General features: G+C 41.4%; 1 protein-coding gene across 2 annotated transcripts in view; it reads left to right on the top strand.

Annotated features, from left to right (window-relative positions):
- The window catches only part of SRD5A1 (steroid 5 alpha-reductase 1), a 37,506-nt gene that overhangs the window by 7,792 nt on the left and 13,303 nt on the right, over positions 1-16,411 (top strand). Inside the window, exons 1-3 of one of the 2 annotated variants that reach the window (XM_050792946.1) lie at positions 3,443-3,666; positions 11,996-12,162; positions 16,237-16,338. In XM_050792946.1, coding sequence (XP_050648903.1) covers positions 3,593-3,666; positions 11,996-12,162; positions 16,237-16,338 — 343 coding nt within the window. In that variant the 5' untranslated portion in view covers positions 3,443-3,592. Of the gene's footprint in view, positions 1-3,442; positions 3,667-11,995; positions 12,163-16,236; positions 16,339-16,411 lie in introns of those variants that run through there. The other variant, XM_050792945.1, reaches the window with a different exon arrangement.

Here is a 16,411-nt window from a genome sequence, read left to right as displayed (position 1 = left end):
AGGGCAGGAATCAGAGAACACCAGGAAAGACTGGTGTCGATCTTTGTAAGGCTTGGTTTCCAGTCCTTGCAGCTCTGAGACATTCACATGAGACAAAAAAGAGGGACAAATCTTATCCTGAGGTTCTCTGTGAATGTCTTATCCAGGGCATGTGCTGGAGCAGAAGTCATTCAAAAATGCAGATACACTTCCAGAGCACAGCCAAACCTAGACTGCAGCAGCTCCAGCCGTGTGGCACCAGTGCCCTGAGCAAGAGCACTTTCTAAGGAAGTCAAGTTGATGTCTCCAAAATATAACACGTGTGCTAATTCAGACTAATTGTCAGCAGGCTTTTCTGGAAAGAGCCAGGTAGTACATATCTTAAGCTTTGTGGGCCAAGATACTGGGTAGGTATTTATGATGAGAGAAAACAAATTTTCACAAAAAGTTTCAGTGGTAAATTCAAAATATATTATCTTTGTGCATTTTTTTTTTTATAATATATGTCTAATGAGAAGAATAGAATTCTTTTGGGTAGGGATAACATTTCAGTTACTAGGATTCAAAGTTAGTGTTTCCTATTATCAACATCTATTGTAAATGTTCCTCTCGTAGTGTTGATCTGTAATGAGACTGTGCGTATTTTATCTCTGTAAATGGAAGCATCGACATCAGTCCACATGTATATGATTTTCACTGAGCACGGTCATCTCTTGGATGGCACTCATGGAATCCCGTTAGATTCTTCTCTTGATCTTTGCCTTTCCTTATCGTATTACGTTGCAGATTCATATCTTCCTGTGGAAGATTAGATGGCAACTCTTCCACTGCACAGCTGAATGGATTTTGAAATATGGAAATCCAGATTCACAAATACACTGTATTTAAACTTAGAATTTATATTCTCTGCAAATGTATGTGAGCATGGAGATCTCACTTCTTTTAATTTTAATAGCATGGAAAGTACAGAACGCAGTTTGATATGACTTGTGATTGGAACAATGTCAGTTGTCATCAAAATGACTTTAACACAGTATGAGTTTTGCACGAGTGCTGTTTTGCCTTGCAGCTTTAGGTTGAATTTATTATCAAGTCTTCAGTAAAAGCTACTTTCCAAAGCCCTTCAGAAGTCAATAATGGTGGTGAGGGCAGTTCTTGTTCAGAAAAGTTTCAGTCTCAGCTCTGAGCTCAAAATAATGCGGTAAAACTTTATTAAGCCATCAAACTGGTGTATTTACGTGGGACAAATCAGCATAGTCGGCTTATTTGTGACAAAAAGTTAAGAGAACGGATGATGGTTGAGTCCATGAGAGGGATTGTCATTCATTGTTGACACTATGGGCTCAATCACACACAATAGATTTTCTGCAAAAGACCTGCTGATACAAAGAATAGCATGAAACACCTTACATTTTTACAAGCTTTGTAAGTTTGTAATTTGTTTGTTTTTTTGTCCCATACATTTTTATCACCATCAATTGTAACGGCTTAGCAGATTCCACCTTGGATTCTACTGAATTTGTGTTTTCTCAACATCTTTGAAAATATTCTCACCAGTAGTTGTTCTACACAGACTATCTAAAGAGCTTAATCCTTCATTCACTTAAGCCTTGATGTGAACTCCTCAAATAAACAACTGAGCTGTGTCAGTAACATCCATAGACTCACCCAGAGCCAACAAAGAATGCTCATCATCTGCCTTGCTTTTTTTTTTTTTTTTTAATAATTATTATTTTGAGACAGGATCTCACTCTGTCACCCAAGCTGGAGTGCGGTGGCATGATCCTGAGCTCACTGCAGCCTCCACCTCCCAGGCTCAGATGATCCTCCCACCTCAGCCTCCCAAGTAGCTGGGACTACAGGCATGTCCCACCACACGCAACTAATTTTCATATTTTTTGCAGAGAGGGGGTTTTGTCATGTTGCCCAGGCTAGTCACAAATTCCTGGACTCGAGCAATCTGCCTGCCTTGGCCTCCCAAAGGATTACAGGCATGAGCCACGGCACCGGGTCTTGCCTTGTTTAAATTGACTGTCAAGGTTGCTCCCAGTGTCCTTAACTCCTCTAGCAAGTGTTCTCCCCGAAAGGCTAATTGTGAGAAACAAGTGTGTATCTCTGGACACGCCTCTTTGGCTGCCGTGTTGATTAACTCACCATCGATGCGCAGCTTTCCTTCCTTCACTAACCCATGAACCGCCCAATAACCTACTTTGGTTGCAGCCTCCTTTTCCTTTGTTTTGTGAAGAAATTCTGCTGCCTCGACCTCCCTGTCTTAAATGTTCTAATTCCTCTGACCAGTGCTTTTCTGTGAGTTGGGAATAGGCTGGTGAGTGCAGAGTCTGGTAATATTATCCTCTATTATATTCTTTTGACACAGTTCTAGTGTCCTTGCCAGCTGACGTTTTTCAGGTCAGTATTCAACCCACGAGGTTCCCGGTGGGAACGTCCACCACATACGCAGAATGTTTCCTGGGCGTTGCTTCTCTCATGCATTTGTCCATTGTTTAAATGGGTGACATCCAATGCAGAAGTGTCTTAGACCATTTTCAATTCTGTGCATTTCAAGCTTGCTAATATTTTATCTTCCTCTTTTTCACCTTGCCTTCCTGTTATCCATTATTGAATTTAGGATGGATTTTTTTCAGGTCCAGAGGCCCGACCTCTTATGAACTGAGTCCTGTCTATTTCAACAGACTTTTTTCTAAACCAAATCCAGGCCTTATATTCCCCACAAGTTTTATGTCTTGGTCTTTTTTTCTGTATTTCTTCAGACTTAGAATTCGAACACTTTCTCAGCTCTGTCCTGCAGTTTGCCTACGGGGTAATATCTTGAGGCCATAATTGTCAGGGAAGTTTTCTCTCAACTTTCTCATACCGGTGTCCTTTCTGCTCTATGCCACATTGAGAATCTCCTAAGCTGACTTCAGAAGTGGGCTGCCAGCTCTTGGTGCTTCTCAGCTTGGTACACTGAAGGGTACACTGAAGGGTAGAGTGAGAGCCACTCTGTCTTCTGCCATTAATTCTGTCCATCCGGGTCTAACACAAGGCCTCCTGTTCTGGTTGACAAATGGGCAGAGGCAAGAAGGATGTCTGATCACAAGTCAAGATTGCCTCCTATTTTTAAGGGAGCCTATGACAGTCCAAGAAGCACACACTTATCTCCATCAAAACCAAATTCTGCTTGTTCTACAGGAAATGTTGGTATGCAAGCACTTGCAGTGTGCCTGCATCCCAAATGCCAGCCCACGGTACCCATTGTCTGCCTGGATCTAAATCATGATTCCAAGACACAGAGAGAAATTGCTGGGATTCCTTGTTCTTATTCGTTGCTTGGTTAAACACTACAGCTTCCAGAATACCTACCTCACTGACGACACAACGTCTGAATGCACACTTACTGGCCAACACGTACTTTGCTGTAAATCAGTATGAAGGGATCCTGGCCTGAATGAGATGAGAACCTTGGAGGCTGCTTTTGACTTAGGTGAATGTCTTCCCCAGGAGTTGAGTAGGAGTGCTGGGGAGAGAGTGGCTTGAGGATGCACAGCCAGCATTACACTACTATTATCACGTGATTACTGTCGATGTTCATAACCGTAACTAATGACTAATTATGATTTTACCCTGGCGCAAATGGTCAGAATGGAAACAAATAACAAGCTTTAAACTTTTTCCTGCTCTATTAAGGTATAATTCACAAATAATAAAATTCACCGATTTTAAGTCTAATTTGAGCTGGGCACGGTGGCTCAGGCCTGTAATCCCAACATTTTGGGAGGTAGAGGCGGGTGGATCACCTGAGGTCGGGAGTTCGAGACCAGCCTGACCCACATGGAGAAACCCCGTCTCTACTAAAAATACAAAATTAGCCGGGTGTGGTAACGCATGCCTGTAATCCCAGCTACTCGGGAGGCTGAGGCAGGAGAATCGCTTCTACCCGGGAGGTGGAGGTTGCAGTGAGCCGAGATCACGCCACTGCACTCCAGCCTGGACGACAAGAGCGAAACTCCATCTCAAAAAAAAAAAAAAAGTCTGTAGTTTGATGAATTTTGGTGATGGCATATAGTTGTATAATCATCACTGCAAATCAAGAGATAGAACAGTTGTATTCCTCTAAAAAACTCCCTTTGTGTCTTTGCAGCCAGTCTCCACCCTGACTCTATTTTCGCCTTGTCTGGATTTCATAAATCTAAATTCAGTTTCACAATCTATTTAAAAAATTTTTTTTTATTATTATACTTTAAGTTCTAGGGTATATGTGCAGAACATGCAGGTTTGTTACATAGGTATACATGTGCCATGGTGGCTTGCTGCACCCATCAACCCATGGTCTACATTAGATATTTCTCCTAATGCTATCCCTCCCCCGACCCCTCACCTCCCGACAGGCCCTGGTGTGTGATGTTCCCCTCCCTGTGTCCATGTGTTCTCACTCTTCAGCTCCCACTTATGAGTGAGAACATGTGGTATTTGGTTTTCTGTTCCTGTGTTACTTTACTGAGAATGATGGTTTCCAGCGTCATCCATGTCCCTGCAAAGGACATGAACTCATCCTTTTTTATGGCTGCATAGTATTCCATGGTGTATATGTGCCACATTTTCTTTGTCCAGACTATCATTGATGGGTATTTGGGTTGGTTCCAAGTCTTTGCTACTGTGAACAGTGCTGCAATAAACATACATGTGCATGTGTCCTTATAGTAGAATGTTTGATAATCCTTTGGGTATATACCCAGTAATGGGATGGCTGGGGCAAATGGTATTTCTAGTTCTAGATCCTTGAGGAATTACCACACTGTCTTCCACAATGGTTGAACTAATTTACACTCCCACCAACAATGTAAAAGCATTCGTATTTCTCCACATCCTCTCCAGCATCTGTTGTTTCCTGACTTTTTAATGATCACCATTCTAACTGGCATGAGATGGTATCTCATTGTGGTTTTGATTTGCATTTCTCTAATGACCAGTGATGATGAGCATATTTTCATATGTTTGTTGGCTGCATAAATGTCTTCTTTTGAGAAGTGTCTGTTCATATCCATTGCCCACGTTTTGATGGGCTTGTTTGTTTTTTTCTTATAAATTTATTTAAGTTCTTCGTAGATTCTGGATATTAGCCCTTTGTCAGATGGATACATTGTAAAAATTTTCTCCCATTCTATCGGTTGCCTGTTCACTCTGATGATAGTTTCTTTTTCTGTGCAGAAGCTCTTTAGTTAATTAGAGCCAATTCGTCAATTTTGGCTTTTGTTGCCATTGGTTTTAGTGTTTTAGTCATGAAGTATTTGCCCATGCCTATGTCCTGAATGGTATTACCTATGTTTTTTTCCAGGATTTTTATGGTTTTAGGTCTTACATTTAAGTCTTTAATCCATCTTGAGTTAATTTTTGTAGAAGGTGTAAGGAAGGGATCCAGTTTCAGCTTTCTACATATGGCTAGCCAATTTTCCCAACACCATTTATTAAATAGGGAATCCTTTCCCCATTGCTTGTTTTTGTCAGGTTTGTCAAAGATCAGATGGTTGTAGATGTGTGGTGTTATTTCTGAGGCCTCTGCTCTGTTCCATTGGTCTATATATCTGTTTTGGTACCAGTACCATGCTGTTTTGGTTTCTGTAGCCTTGTAGTATAGTTTAAAGTCAGGTAGCATGATGCCTCCAGGTTTGTTCCTTTTGCTTAGGATTGTCTTGTCTATGTGGGCTCTTTTTTGGTTCCATATGGAATTTAAAGTAGTTTTTTCTAATTCTGTGAAGAAAGTCAATGGTAGCTTGATGGGGATAGCATTGAATCTATAAATTACTTCAGGCGATATGGCCATTTTCACGATATTGATTCTTCCTGCTCATGAGCATGGAATGTTTATCCATTTGTTTGTGTCCTCTCTGATTTCCTTTAGCAGTGGTTTGTTGTTCTCCTTGAAGAGGTCTTTCACATCCCTTGTAAGTTGTATTCCTAAGTTTTTTATTCTCTTTGTAGCAATTGTGAATGGGAATTCACTCATGATTTGGCTATTTGTCTGTTATTGGTGTATAGGAATTCTTGTGATTTTTGCACATTGATTTTGTATCCTGAGACTGCTGAATTTGCTTATCAGCTTAAGAATATTTTGGGCTGAGACGATGGGGTTTTCTAAATGTACTATCATGTCATCTGCAAACGGAGACAATTTGACTTCCTCTTTTCCTAATTCAGTGCCCTTTATTTCTTTCCCTTGCCTGACTGCCCTGGCCAGAACTTCCAATACTATGTTGAATAGGAGTGGTGAGAGAGGGCATCCTTGTCTTCTGCCAGTTTTCAAAGGGAATGCTTCCAGTTTTTGTTCATTCAGTATTATATTGGCTGTGGGTTTGTCATAAATAGGTGTTATTATTTTGAGATACGTTCCATCAATACCTAGTTTATTGAGAGTTTTTAGCATGAAGAGCTGTTGAATTTTGTCGAAGGCCTTTTCTGCATCTATTGTGATAATCATGTGGTTTTTGTCATTGGTTCTCTTCATGTGATGGATTATGTTTATTGATTTGTGCATGTTGAACCAGACTTGCATCCCAGGGATGAAGCTGATTTTTTGTGGTGGATAAGCTTTTTGATGTGCTGCTGGATTCGGTTTGCCAGTATTTTGTTGAGGATTTTCCCGTCGATGTTCATCAGAGATATTGCCCTGAAATTTTCTTTGTGTGTTGTTTCTCTGCCAGGTTTTGCTATCAGAATGATGCTTGCCTCATAAAATGAGTTAGGGAGGATTCCCTCTTTTTCTATTGTTTGGAATAGTTTCAGAAGGAATGGTAACAGTTCCTCTTTGTACCTCTGGTAGAATTCAGCTGTGAATCCATCTGGTCCTGGACTTTTTTTTGGTTGGTAGGCTATTAATTATTGCCTCAATTTCAGAATTTGTTATTGGTCTATTCAGGTATTTGACTTCTTTCTGGTTTAGTCTTAGGAGGGTGTATGTGTCCAGGAATTTATTTATTTCTTCTAGATTTTCTAGTTTATTTGCATAGAGGTGTTTATAGTATTCTCTGATGGTAGTTTGTATTTCTGTGGGACCAGTAGTGATATCCTCTTTATTGTTTTTTTATTGCATCTATTTGATTTTTCTCTCTTTTCTTCTTTATTAGTCTGGCTAGCAGTCTGTCTATTTTGTTGATCTTTTCAAAAAACCAGCTCCTGGACTCATTGATTTTTTTGAAGGGTTTTTTATGACTCTGTCTTCTTCAGTTCTGCTCTGATCTTAGTTATTTCTTGTCTTCTGCTAGCTTTTGAATTTGTTTGTTCTTGCTTCTCTAGTTCTTTTAATTGTGATGTTAGGGTGTCGATTTTAGATCTTTCCTCCTTTCTCTTGTGGGCATTTAGTGCTATAAATTTCCCTCTACACACTGCTTTAAATGTGTCCCAGAGATTCTGGTATGTTGTGTCTTTGTTCTCATTGGTTTTAAAGAACATCTTTATTTCTGCTTTCATTTTGTTATTTACCCAGTAGTCATTTAGGAGCAGATTGTTCAGTTTCCATGTAGTTGTGTGGTTTTGAGTGAGTTTCTTAATCTTGAGTTCTAATTTGATTGCGCTGTGATCTAAGAGATTGTTTGTTATGATTTCCGTTCTTTTGCATTTGCTGAGGAGTGTTTTACTTCCACCTATGTGGTCAATTTTAGAATAAGTGTGATGTGGTGCTGAGAAGAATGTATATTCTGTTGATTTGGGGTGGAGAGTTCTGTAGATGTCTACTAGGTCCACTTGATCCAGAGCTGAGTTCAAGTCCTGGACATCCTTGTTAATTTTCTGTCTCATTGATCTGTCTAATATTGACAGTGGGGTGTTAAAGTCTCCCACTATTATTGTGTGGGAGTCTAAGTCTCTTCGTAGGTCTTTAAGAACTTGCTTTATGAATCTGGGTGCTCCTGTATTGGGTGCGTATGTATTTAGGATAGTTAGCTTTGCTTGTTGCATTGATCCCTTTACCATTATGTAATGCCCTTCTTTGTCTCTTTTGACTTTTTTGGTTTAAAATCTGTTTTCTCAGAGACTAGGATTGCAACCCCTGCTTTTTGCTTTCCATTTGCTTGGTAAATATTCCTCCATCCCTTTGTTTTGAGCCTATGTGTGTCTTTGCACGTGAGATGGGTCTCCTGAATACAGCACACCGACAGATCTTGCCTCTTTATCCAATTTGCCAGTCTGTGTGTTTTAATTGGGGCATTTAGCCTGTTTACATTTAAGGTTAGTATTGTTATCTGTGAATTTGATCCTTTCATTATGATACTACCTGGTTATTTTGCCCGTTCATTTATGCAGTTTCTTCATAGTGTCGATGATCTTTACAATTTGGTATATTTTTGCAGTGGCTGGTACCGGTTGTTCCTTTCCATGTTTAGTGCTTCCTTCAGGACCTCTTGTAAGGCAGGCCTGATGGTGACAAAATCTCTCAGCATTTGCTTGTCTGTAAAGAATTTTATTTCTCCTCCACTTATGAAGCTTAGTTTGGCTGGATATGAAATTCCAGATATGAAAGAAAAGAAAATTCTTTTCTTTCAGAATGTTGAATATTGGCCCCCACTCTCTTCTGGCTTGTGGGGTTTCTGCCAAGAGATCTGCTGTTAGTCTGATGGGCTTCCCTTTGTGGGTAACCCGACCTTTCTCTCTGGCTGCCCTTAACATATTTTCCTTCATTTCAACTTTGGTGAATCTGACAATTATGCGTCTTGGGGTTGCTCTTCTGTAGGAATTTCTTTGTGGTGTTCTCTGTATTTCCTGAATTTGAATCTTGGTCTGCCTTGCTAGGTTGGGGAAGTTCTCCTGGATAATATCCTGAAGAGTGTTTTTCAACTTGGTTCCATTCTCCCCGTCACTTTCAGGTACACCAATCAAACATAGATTTGGTCTTTTCACATAGTCCCATATTTCTTGGAAGCTTTGTTTGTTTCACTCTTTTTTCTCTAATCTTGTCTTCTCGCTTTATTTCATTGAGTTGCTCTTCAATTACTGATATCCTTTTTCCACTTGATCAATTTGGCTATTGATATTTGTGTATGCTTCACGAAGTTCTTGTGCTGTGTTTTTCAGCTGCTTCAGGTCATTTATGTTCTTCTTTAAGCAGGTTATTGTAGTTAGCAATTCATCTAACCTTTTTTCCAGATTCTTAGCTTCCTTGCATTGGGTTAGAACATGCTCCTTTAGCTCAGAGGAGTTTGTTATTACCCACCTTCTGAAGCCTACTTTTGTCAATTCATCAAACTAATTCTCTGTCCAGTTTTGTTCTCTTGCTGGCAAGGAGTTGTGATCCTTTGGAAGAGAAGAGGTGTTCTGGTTTTTTGAATTTTCAGCCTTTTTGCACTGGTTTCTCCCCATCTTTGTGGATTTATCTACCTTTGGTCTTTGATGTTGGTGATATTGATACTATTTTTTTCTGTTTGTTAGTTTTCCTTCTAACAGTCAGGCCCCTCTGCTGCAGGTCTGCTGGAGTTTGCTGGAGGTCCACTCCAGACCCTGTTTGCCTGGGTATCACCAGTGGAGGCTGCAGAACAACAAAGATTGCTGCCTGTTCCTACCTCTGGAAGCTTCATCCCAGAGGGGCACCCGCCAGATGCCAGCCAGAGCTCTCCTGTATGAGGTGTCTGGCCCCTACGGGGAGGAGTCTTCCAGTGTGGATACACAGGGGGTCAGGGACCCACTTGAGGAGGCTGTCCCTTCTCAGAGTTCGAACGCTGTGCTGGGAGAACCGCTGCTCTCTTCAGAGTTGTCAGGCAGGGACGTTTAAGTCTGCTGAAGCTGCACCCACAGCTGCCTCCTCCCCCAGGTGCTCTGTTCCAGGGAGCTGTGGTTGGCTCCACCCAGTTTGAACTTCCTGGGGCTTCGTTTACACTGTGAGGGTAAAACCATCTACTCAAGCCTCAGCAACGGTGGATGCCCTTCCCCCCACCAAGCTCTAGCATCCCAGGTAGACCTCAAACTGCTGTGGAGCAGCGAGAATTTCAAGCCAGTGGATCTTAGCTTGCTGGGCTCCATCGGGGTGGGACCTGCTGAGCCAGGCACTGGAGAGAATCTGGTCTGCTGGTTGTGAAGACTGTGGGAAAACGCAGTATCTGGGCCAGAATGCACCATTCCTCCTGGTACAGTCTCTCACAGCTTCCCTTGGCTAGGAAAAGGAAATCCCTCGACCCCTTGCACTTCCCGGGTGAGGCGATGCCCCACCCTGCTTCAGCTCGCCCTCCCTGGGCTGCACCACTGTCCAACCAGTCCCAGTGAGATAAGCCAGGTACTTCAGTTGGAAATGCAGGAATCACACACCTTCTGTGTCAGTCTCACTGGGAACTGCAGACTGGAGCTGTTCCTATTCAGCCATCTTGCCTGCCCACCCTTCACAATCTATTAATATACAGAGAGCAGTAATATTGCCCAAAAAGGGAAAGTTAATCTTTGTAGTTAATCCTCTCCCCTGAGTCTCATTTTGCCTTTTCTAGAATTTCCTAAGTCTAAACTGGATTTATTTCATTGGTAACAGTGCTATTCATGTTGTCTTCCTTCTTGGGTCAGTTTTGGTCATCTGTGTCTTTCAGGGACTTTGTCTATTTCATCAAGTTGTCAAATTTATTGGTATAAGGTTGTTCATAATAGTTCCTTATTATCTGGGTGGATCATGTGAGCCCAGGAGTTCAAGACCAGAACTAGAGACCAGACACAGAGAGACCCTGTCTCTACAAAAAAAAGTTTTTAAATTAACCAGGTGTGGTTGTATGTGCCTGAGGTCCCAGCTACTCAGGAAGCTGAGGCAGGAGGATCACTTGAGCCTAGGATGTTGAGGCTGCAGTGAGCCATGATTGCCCCACTGCACTCTAGCCGGGGTGACAGAAAAAGACCCTGTCTTGAAGAAAAAAAAAAAAAAAGAGTTCCTTATTATCCTTTTAAGGTCTGTAGCATATGTAGTGATGTCCCCTCTTTCAGTGTGTTATACACTGATATTAAAAAGAAAATTCAAACAGAGAATAACATTTTGCATTCTCTTTATAATTTTCTAATTTCTTGTCCTTTTATTTTCACTCGTTAAACCTTTACTAAAGTGCATCTAAGCCAGTGTGGTACAACAGAACGTGATATTTTAATTGCCCCAATTTACGTTTAATCTCAGCCACTCACTAGCCCGTGGCCATGAGCAGCTTACTTAACCACTCTGAGTCTTAATTTTATGCCCTATCAAATGTGGATAAGAGTGCCTCTGCCGGGTTAGCTGAGGTGGGGGGGCAAGGAGTCGCAGGGGGAATGGGGGGCGGGGCTAGCAGGTGAAAGTGCTCAGTGAATGGAAGCCATTGCAGTGGTGATGGATGATGTGATGATGTGTTCCAAATCTTATTGCTCAGACTAGGACTAGTTAATGGTTTTAGGATAGTGGAAATTTTGAAAGCCTCTTGAAGCCCCTAGTGTACCTAAATTCAATGTATTCTGTTTTATATTGTATGTAAGTAGAATCTGGAGTTTGTACACTGTGGTGAACATAATTGAAACGTGGTAATGCTTTATTTAAAAGTCTGCTTTTTGGCTGGATACAGTGGCTCACACCTATAATCCCAGCATTTTGAGAGGACAAGGCAGGGAGATCACTTGAGGCAGGCATTTGAGACCAGCCTGAGCAACAGAGTGAGACCTGGTCTCTACAAAATAATAATAATAATAATAATAATAATAATAATAATAATAGTGTGTGGTGGCACATGCTTGTAGTCGCAGCTACTCGAGAGGCTGGGACAGGAAGATTGCTTAAACCCTGGAGCTCAAGGGTGCAGTGAGCCATGATCATGCCACTGCACTGCAGCCTGGGCAACACAGCAAGAACCTGTCTCAAAAAATAAAATTAAAGTCAAAATCCACTTTTAGCTTAGATATAATAAATCAGTATGAATGTTACTGAGGATGACGTTTGTACAAGAAAGTAAGATTTAAAACCCAAATCATTTAAGACAGGATTACAGAAATGATTATCTTTAATTTTTTAAAAATTTGTGCCTGTTTCTTGTTTCCTAAGGTGCTTAATTTACCCATTTCTGATGCGAGGAGGAAAGCCTATGCCACTGTTGGCGTGTACAATGGCGATTATGTTCTGTACCTTTAACGGCTATTTGCAAAGCAGATACTTGAGCCATTGGGCAGTGTATGCTGATGACTGGGTAACAGATCCCCGTTTTCTAATAGGTGAGTGTCCACAGCAGTGAACTCCGCCTTGTTCACATCACTGCTTTTATGTTGATGTCCCAGTGGTTTCTAATGAGAAGTCCAAGCTTCCTGTGAGAACAAAGACTCACAGCAGAGAGAGCAGCAGGACCCCGGAGTCCCCATGGGACAGCCCAGCTGTCTCAGCACAGCTCGGGGCAGGGAGGTGATGCAGGTGATGGGAACCTTCCCCCACATGGGCAGGCGCTGAAGCACAGGTGCCTGGTCAGGCCAAGAACCCAAAAATAGCAGCGCACTGTAGCAGAATGAGCAGGGACTAAAGATTGAGACACTTTGGCCACTCATTGACCACTTAATCTAAGACAGGACCCAAACCTCCTGCGGTTCCTTCTGTGACATGAGAAAAACCCAGTCTGGGTTATCTTCCTACAGTGCAGCTTTTGTGATTCTATGAACTTGAATCAACTTTTAGGTTTATGAAGTTGATGAATTTTTTTGTTTGTATCAGTTAATGTGAATTAATGTACATTTTCAACCTCTAATTATAACTTTATAAGTTCTGAGCAAAAATGAAAATAAAACAGCCATCAACGATATTTTCAAGAGCATTAAAAATTCATCATCTGGCTGGATGCAGTGGCTCCCACTGTAATCCTAGCACTTTGGGAGGCTGAGGTGGGCAGAATCACTTGAATCCAGGAGTTCAAGACCAGCCTGGGCAACGTCGCAAAACTGCATCTCTACACAAAATACAAAAATGTAGCCGGGCATGGTGACACACACCTGTGGTCCCAGCTTACTCAGAGGCACTGAGGTGGGAGGATCACCTGAGGCCAGGAGGTCAAGGCTGCAGTGAGCCATGATTGTGCCACTGCGTTCCAGCCTGGGTGACAGAGTGAGACTGTGTCTCAAAAAAAAAAAAAAAAAAAAACAACTCAGGAGTCTTGTATATAAGAAAGATTCTTCTATGTATTTGTTTAGTCTATCCTAGCATTTAGATATTAAACCCTGCTGAGGTGTAGCTTACTCACAACGGCAGCATGCTAAAAGTTATATAGTCTGTCAGATTTGGAAACTACCCTGCAGTACTTCCCCTTAAGCTACATAAAATAACCTGACATTGCATTTTTCTGCTTCTCCATGAGTATTAATTTATAATCATAGAAATAAACTAACACTTGGATAGCACTTTGTTGCTGAGAGGTCCCTTTCACATTTCTCAGTCATGTTTTTTGTCAGTGAATTCGAATTTTATTCCAAGGTTTCACCATACCTGAGGATCGTTACAGTGAGACACCTGTCCCTCCTCTACAAAAGGAGGGTTGGCTGAGAAGGCGTTTCAGGATCCTTTTCTAGCCCCAGAAATCTGTGCCTCCATGAAATGCTAGGCTAAATTGTTTGGTACTAAACTGTTGTACAGTACCCCCAAATATCTTCTTGGTTTACCTGCTTTTTGACTACTTTATTTTCTTCTGCCCTACCTGTCAAGAGGAAGAACAGACTTTTGAGTTCCTATGCAAATCACACGATTTATGCCTCCCTATGTTCTCTGAGGCAGAAAGGATGCCCATAAGATGTGAAAGGTCAGAAGAGTTACACAGCTGGCCCAAGATACCTAGACGCAGTGAATGGCAGAGTGGTGATTTCTGCCGCCTCGCCAAGCTGAGTGTCCACAAGTGGCAACAAGAAATAAGAGGAAAGGGAATTTCTTTTTAACTGAAGATATAGATTTTAAATGTTTACTAGAGAGTCTCGTGGAACTCACTTCTATGATGAACAACAACAAAAGAACCCTCCTATTTAAAGTAGCTCCGCGGATGGTTCGCATCATGTAGAGGTGACTGTGAAGCTGGTCAGAGATTCCAAACACCAAGAAATACAGACCTCTTGACTTCTCTACAATTAAACAGAAGGATTTGAAAAGGAAAAAATATGCCAATTGGAAGACAATCTAGGTTACGTTTTGTGTGTTATATTTATTGCCTAGAGTTGTTTTTATGAGGGAACAGACATGAAATTACATAAATAAGTAATTATGCCTACTGTAGTTACTATGAAGTCATAACCAAATAATAATAAATTTCTTTTTCTTTTTCTTTCTTTTTTTTTTTTTTGAGATGGAGGCTCACTCTATCGCCCAGGCTGGAGTGCAGTGGTGCAATCTCGGCTCACTGCAACCTCTGCCTCCTGGGTTCAAGAAATTCTCCTGCCTCAGCCTCCTGATTAGCTGGGACTATAGGTGCATGTCACTATGCCCAGCTAATTTTTGTATTTTTTTAGTAAAGACAGGGTTTTATCATGTTGGCGAGACTGGTCTTGGACTCCTGACCTCAGGTGATTCACCTGCCTCAGCCTCCCAAAGTGGTGGGATTACAGGTGTCAGCCACCATGCAAAGAATTTCTAATAAAAGGTTTTCCAAAACAGCAAAAGTGGTTAATCTAAAATATTTTATAGAAAGATTTTAAGAATTTTTTTTTTTTTTTTTTGAGGCAGCCTGTCATCCAGGCTGGAGTGCAGTGGCACACAGTCTTGGCTCATGGCAACCTGTGCCTCCCAGGCTCAAGCAATTCTTGTGCATCAGCCTTGGAGTAGCTGGGATTACAGGTGTGCACCATCGCACCTGGCTGATTTATGTATTTTCAGTAGAGATGGGGTTTCACCATGTTGGCCAGGCTGGTCTTGAACTCCTGGCCTGAAGTGATCTACCCATCTTGGCCTCCCAAAGTGCTGGGATTATAGGTGTGAGCCACTGTGCCTAGCTAGATTTTAAGATTCTTATAAATGGAATTAAATATTTAGCTTAGATGAACACAAGTACTAGTTTTCTTCCAATCTAAGCAATAAAGGGAGCTTGTCTCCTAGAAGAAACATAAAGTAGCCATGTTATTTAGACAACATGATTTCTTTCTAGAACCTCGTATTGGAAGCCCAATTACCTAGGAGTGAAATACTAAAATCCCCAAAAGGTAGCAAATCAACTATAAATGCATGGATCCAATAAATGACTTACAAAACCTATTATAAAACGTGGTATGAACTGCTTAGAAAAAAAAAAGCTGATTACAGTGGCAAAATCAGAAGGAAGAAATCTTGAAACCCTTGCCATAGACCAGAAGGTTTTCCATGTCCTAGTTCTGTGAAAAAGTGTTCAATGTCACTGATGTGATGACTCAAATAATAATGATACCCCACGTGTACATTGATTTAATATTGAACTAAATGCCAGCATTAAGCAGCATCTGTCTTTCACATTTTAAAAAAGTATATCAGAACCATCAAGTTAACCCCTTTTTATCAATATTTCTTTTATAAGGCACTGTTTTGGCCTTGAGCGTTTTCTTGATGGAATTAATTGATGTAATACTAAGAACTCTCCTTTAAGTGATGAAAAATCCCTGCAGTTTTGTTAGAATAGGAGAGAACACTGGGGATACCGTGGGATTCTGGGGAGAGCCGTGCAGCCAGCCATGGTAGACTGTTGTAGGAACCGAGGAAGAAGGACTGACCGAGGAATGCTGATTGATGAGCCTGTAGGAATTCTGCGGTAGGGGAAACGTGGATGTGCATTAATTTGTTCAAATGAGGTTGTAAATAAGAGAAGACCAGAGATCGGCTCCTAGGAACTGCCACCCCTCAAGGGGCAGTGTACAGCCAGTGGTGACAGAGCAGCACAGGAGCATCACCCCTCCTGATCCATGTGGTGGAGATGGTAGCATTGCCTCATGCAGATTTTGTGAGAAATAAATGGGATGAGTCTGTTTGGTGGGCTGACTCCCTGATGCTCCCTGGAAAGGAACCTTGTGCCCAAGTCAGATTTCTATCCATACCTGTCATCCTGAAAATGTACATTGTGATGATCAGGTCAAAATATTTTGAATACATTAGATGATGTATGTGTATTATTAGAAAAACAAAGCCCTGCTTAGCATACCTGACAAAGGTGCTTGATGGTTTTTACTATCAGTTATGGCTAATATGTTGCACTAACAATGGTAATATGAAGGGTTGCAATAATACTGTTCAGTCAGGCTGGGGCTCGTAGTGAAATTTTATGGTTTATTAGCCATAATCATCTTGCAATTTTTTTCCTTTAGGTTTTGGCTTGTGGTTAGCGGGTATGTTGATAAACATCCATTCAGATCATATCCTAAGGAATCTCAGAAAACCAGGAGACACTGGATACAAAATACCAAGGGGTACGTACTGAAAGTGAAGAATTTCTGTGAAAGTTGTGTGCCATGGTGCCTGTCTATTTTAGTGTTGCCAGCT

Source organism: Macaca thibetana, chromosome 6 (genome assembly GCF_024542745.1).
Source record: "Macaca thibetana thibetana isolate TM-01 chromosome 6, ASM2454274v1, whole genome shotgun sequence".
In the NCBI taxonomy this organism is placed as follows: domain Eukaryota; kingdom Metazoa; phylum Chordata; class Mammalia; order Primates; family Cercopithecidae; genus Macaca; species Macaca thibetana.
Note: the sequence above shows the minus strand (reverse complement) of the source record. Positions and strands in the feature narration are given on the sequence as shown.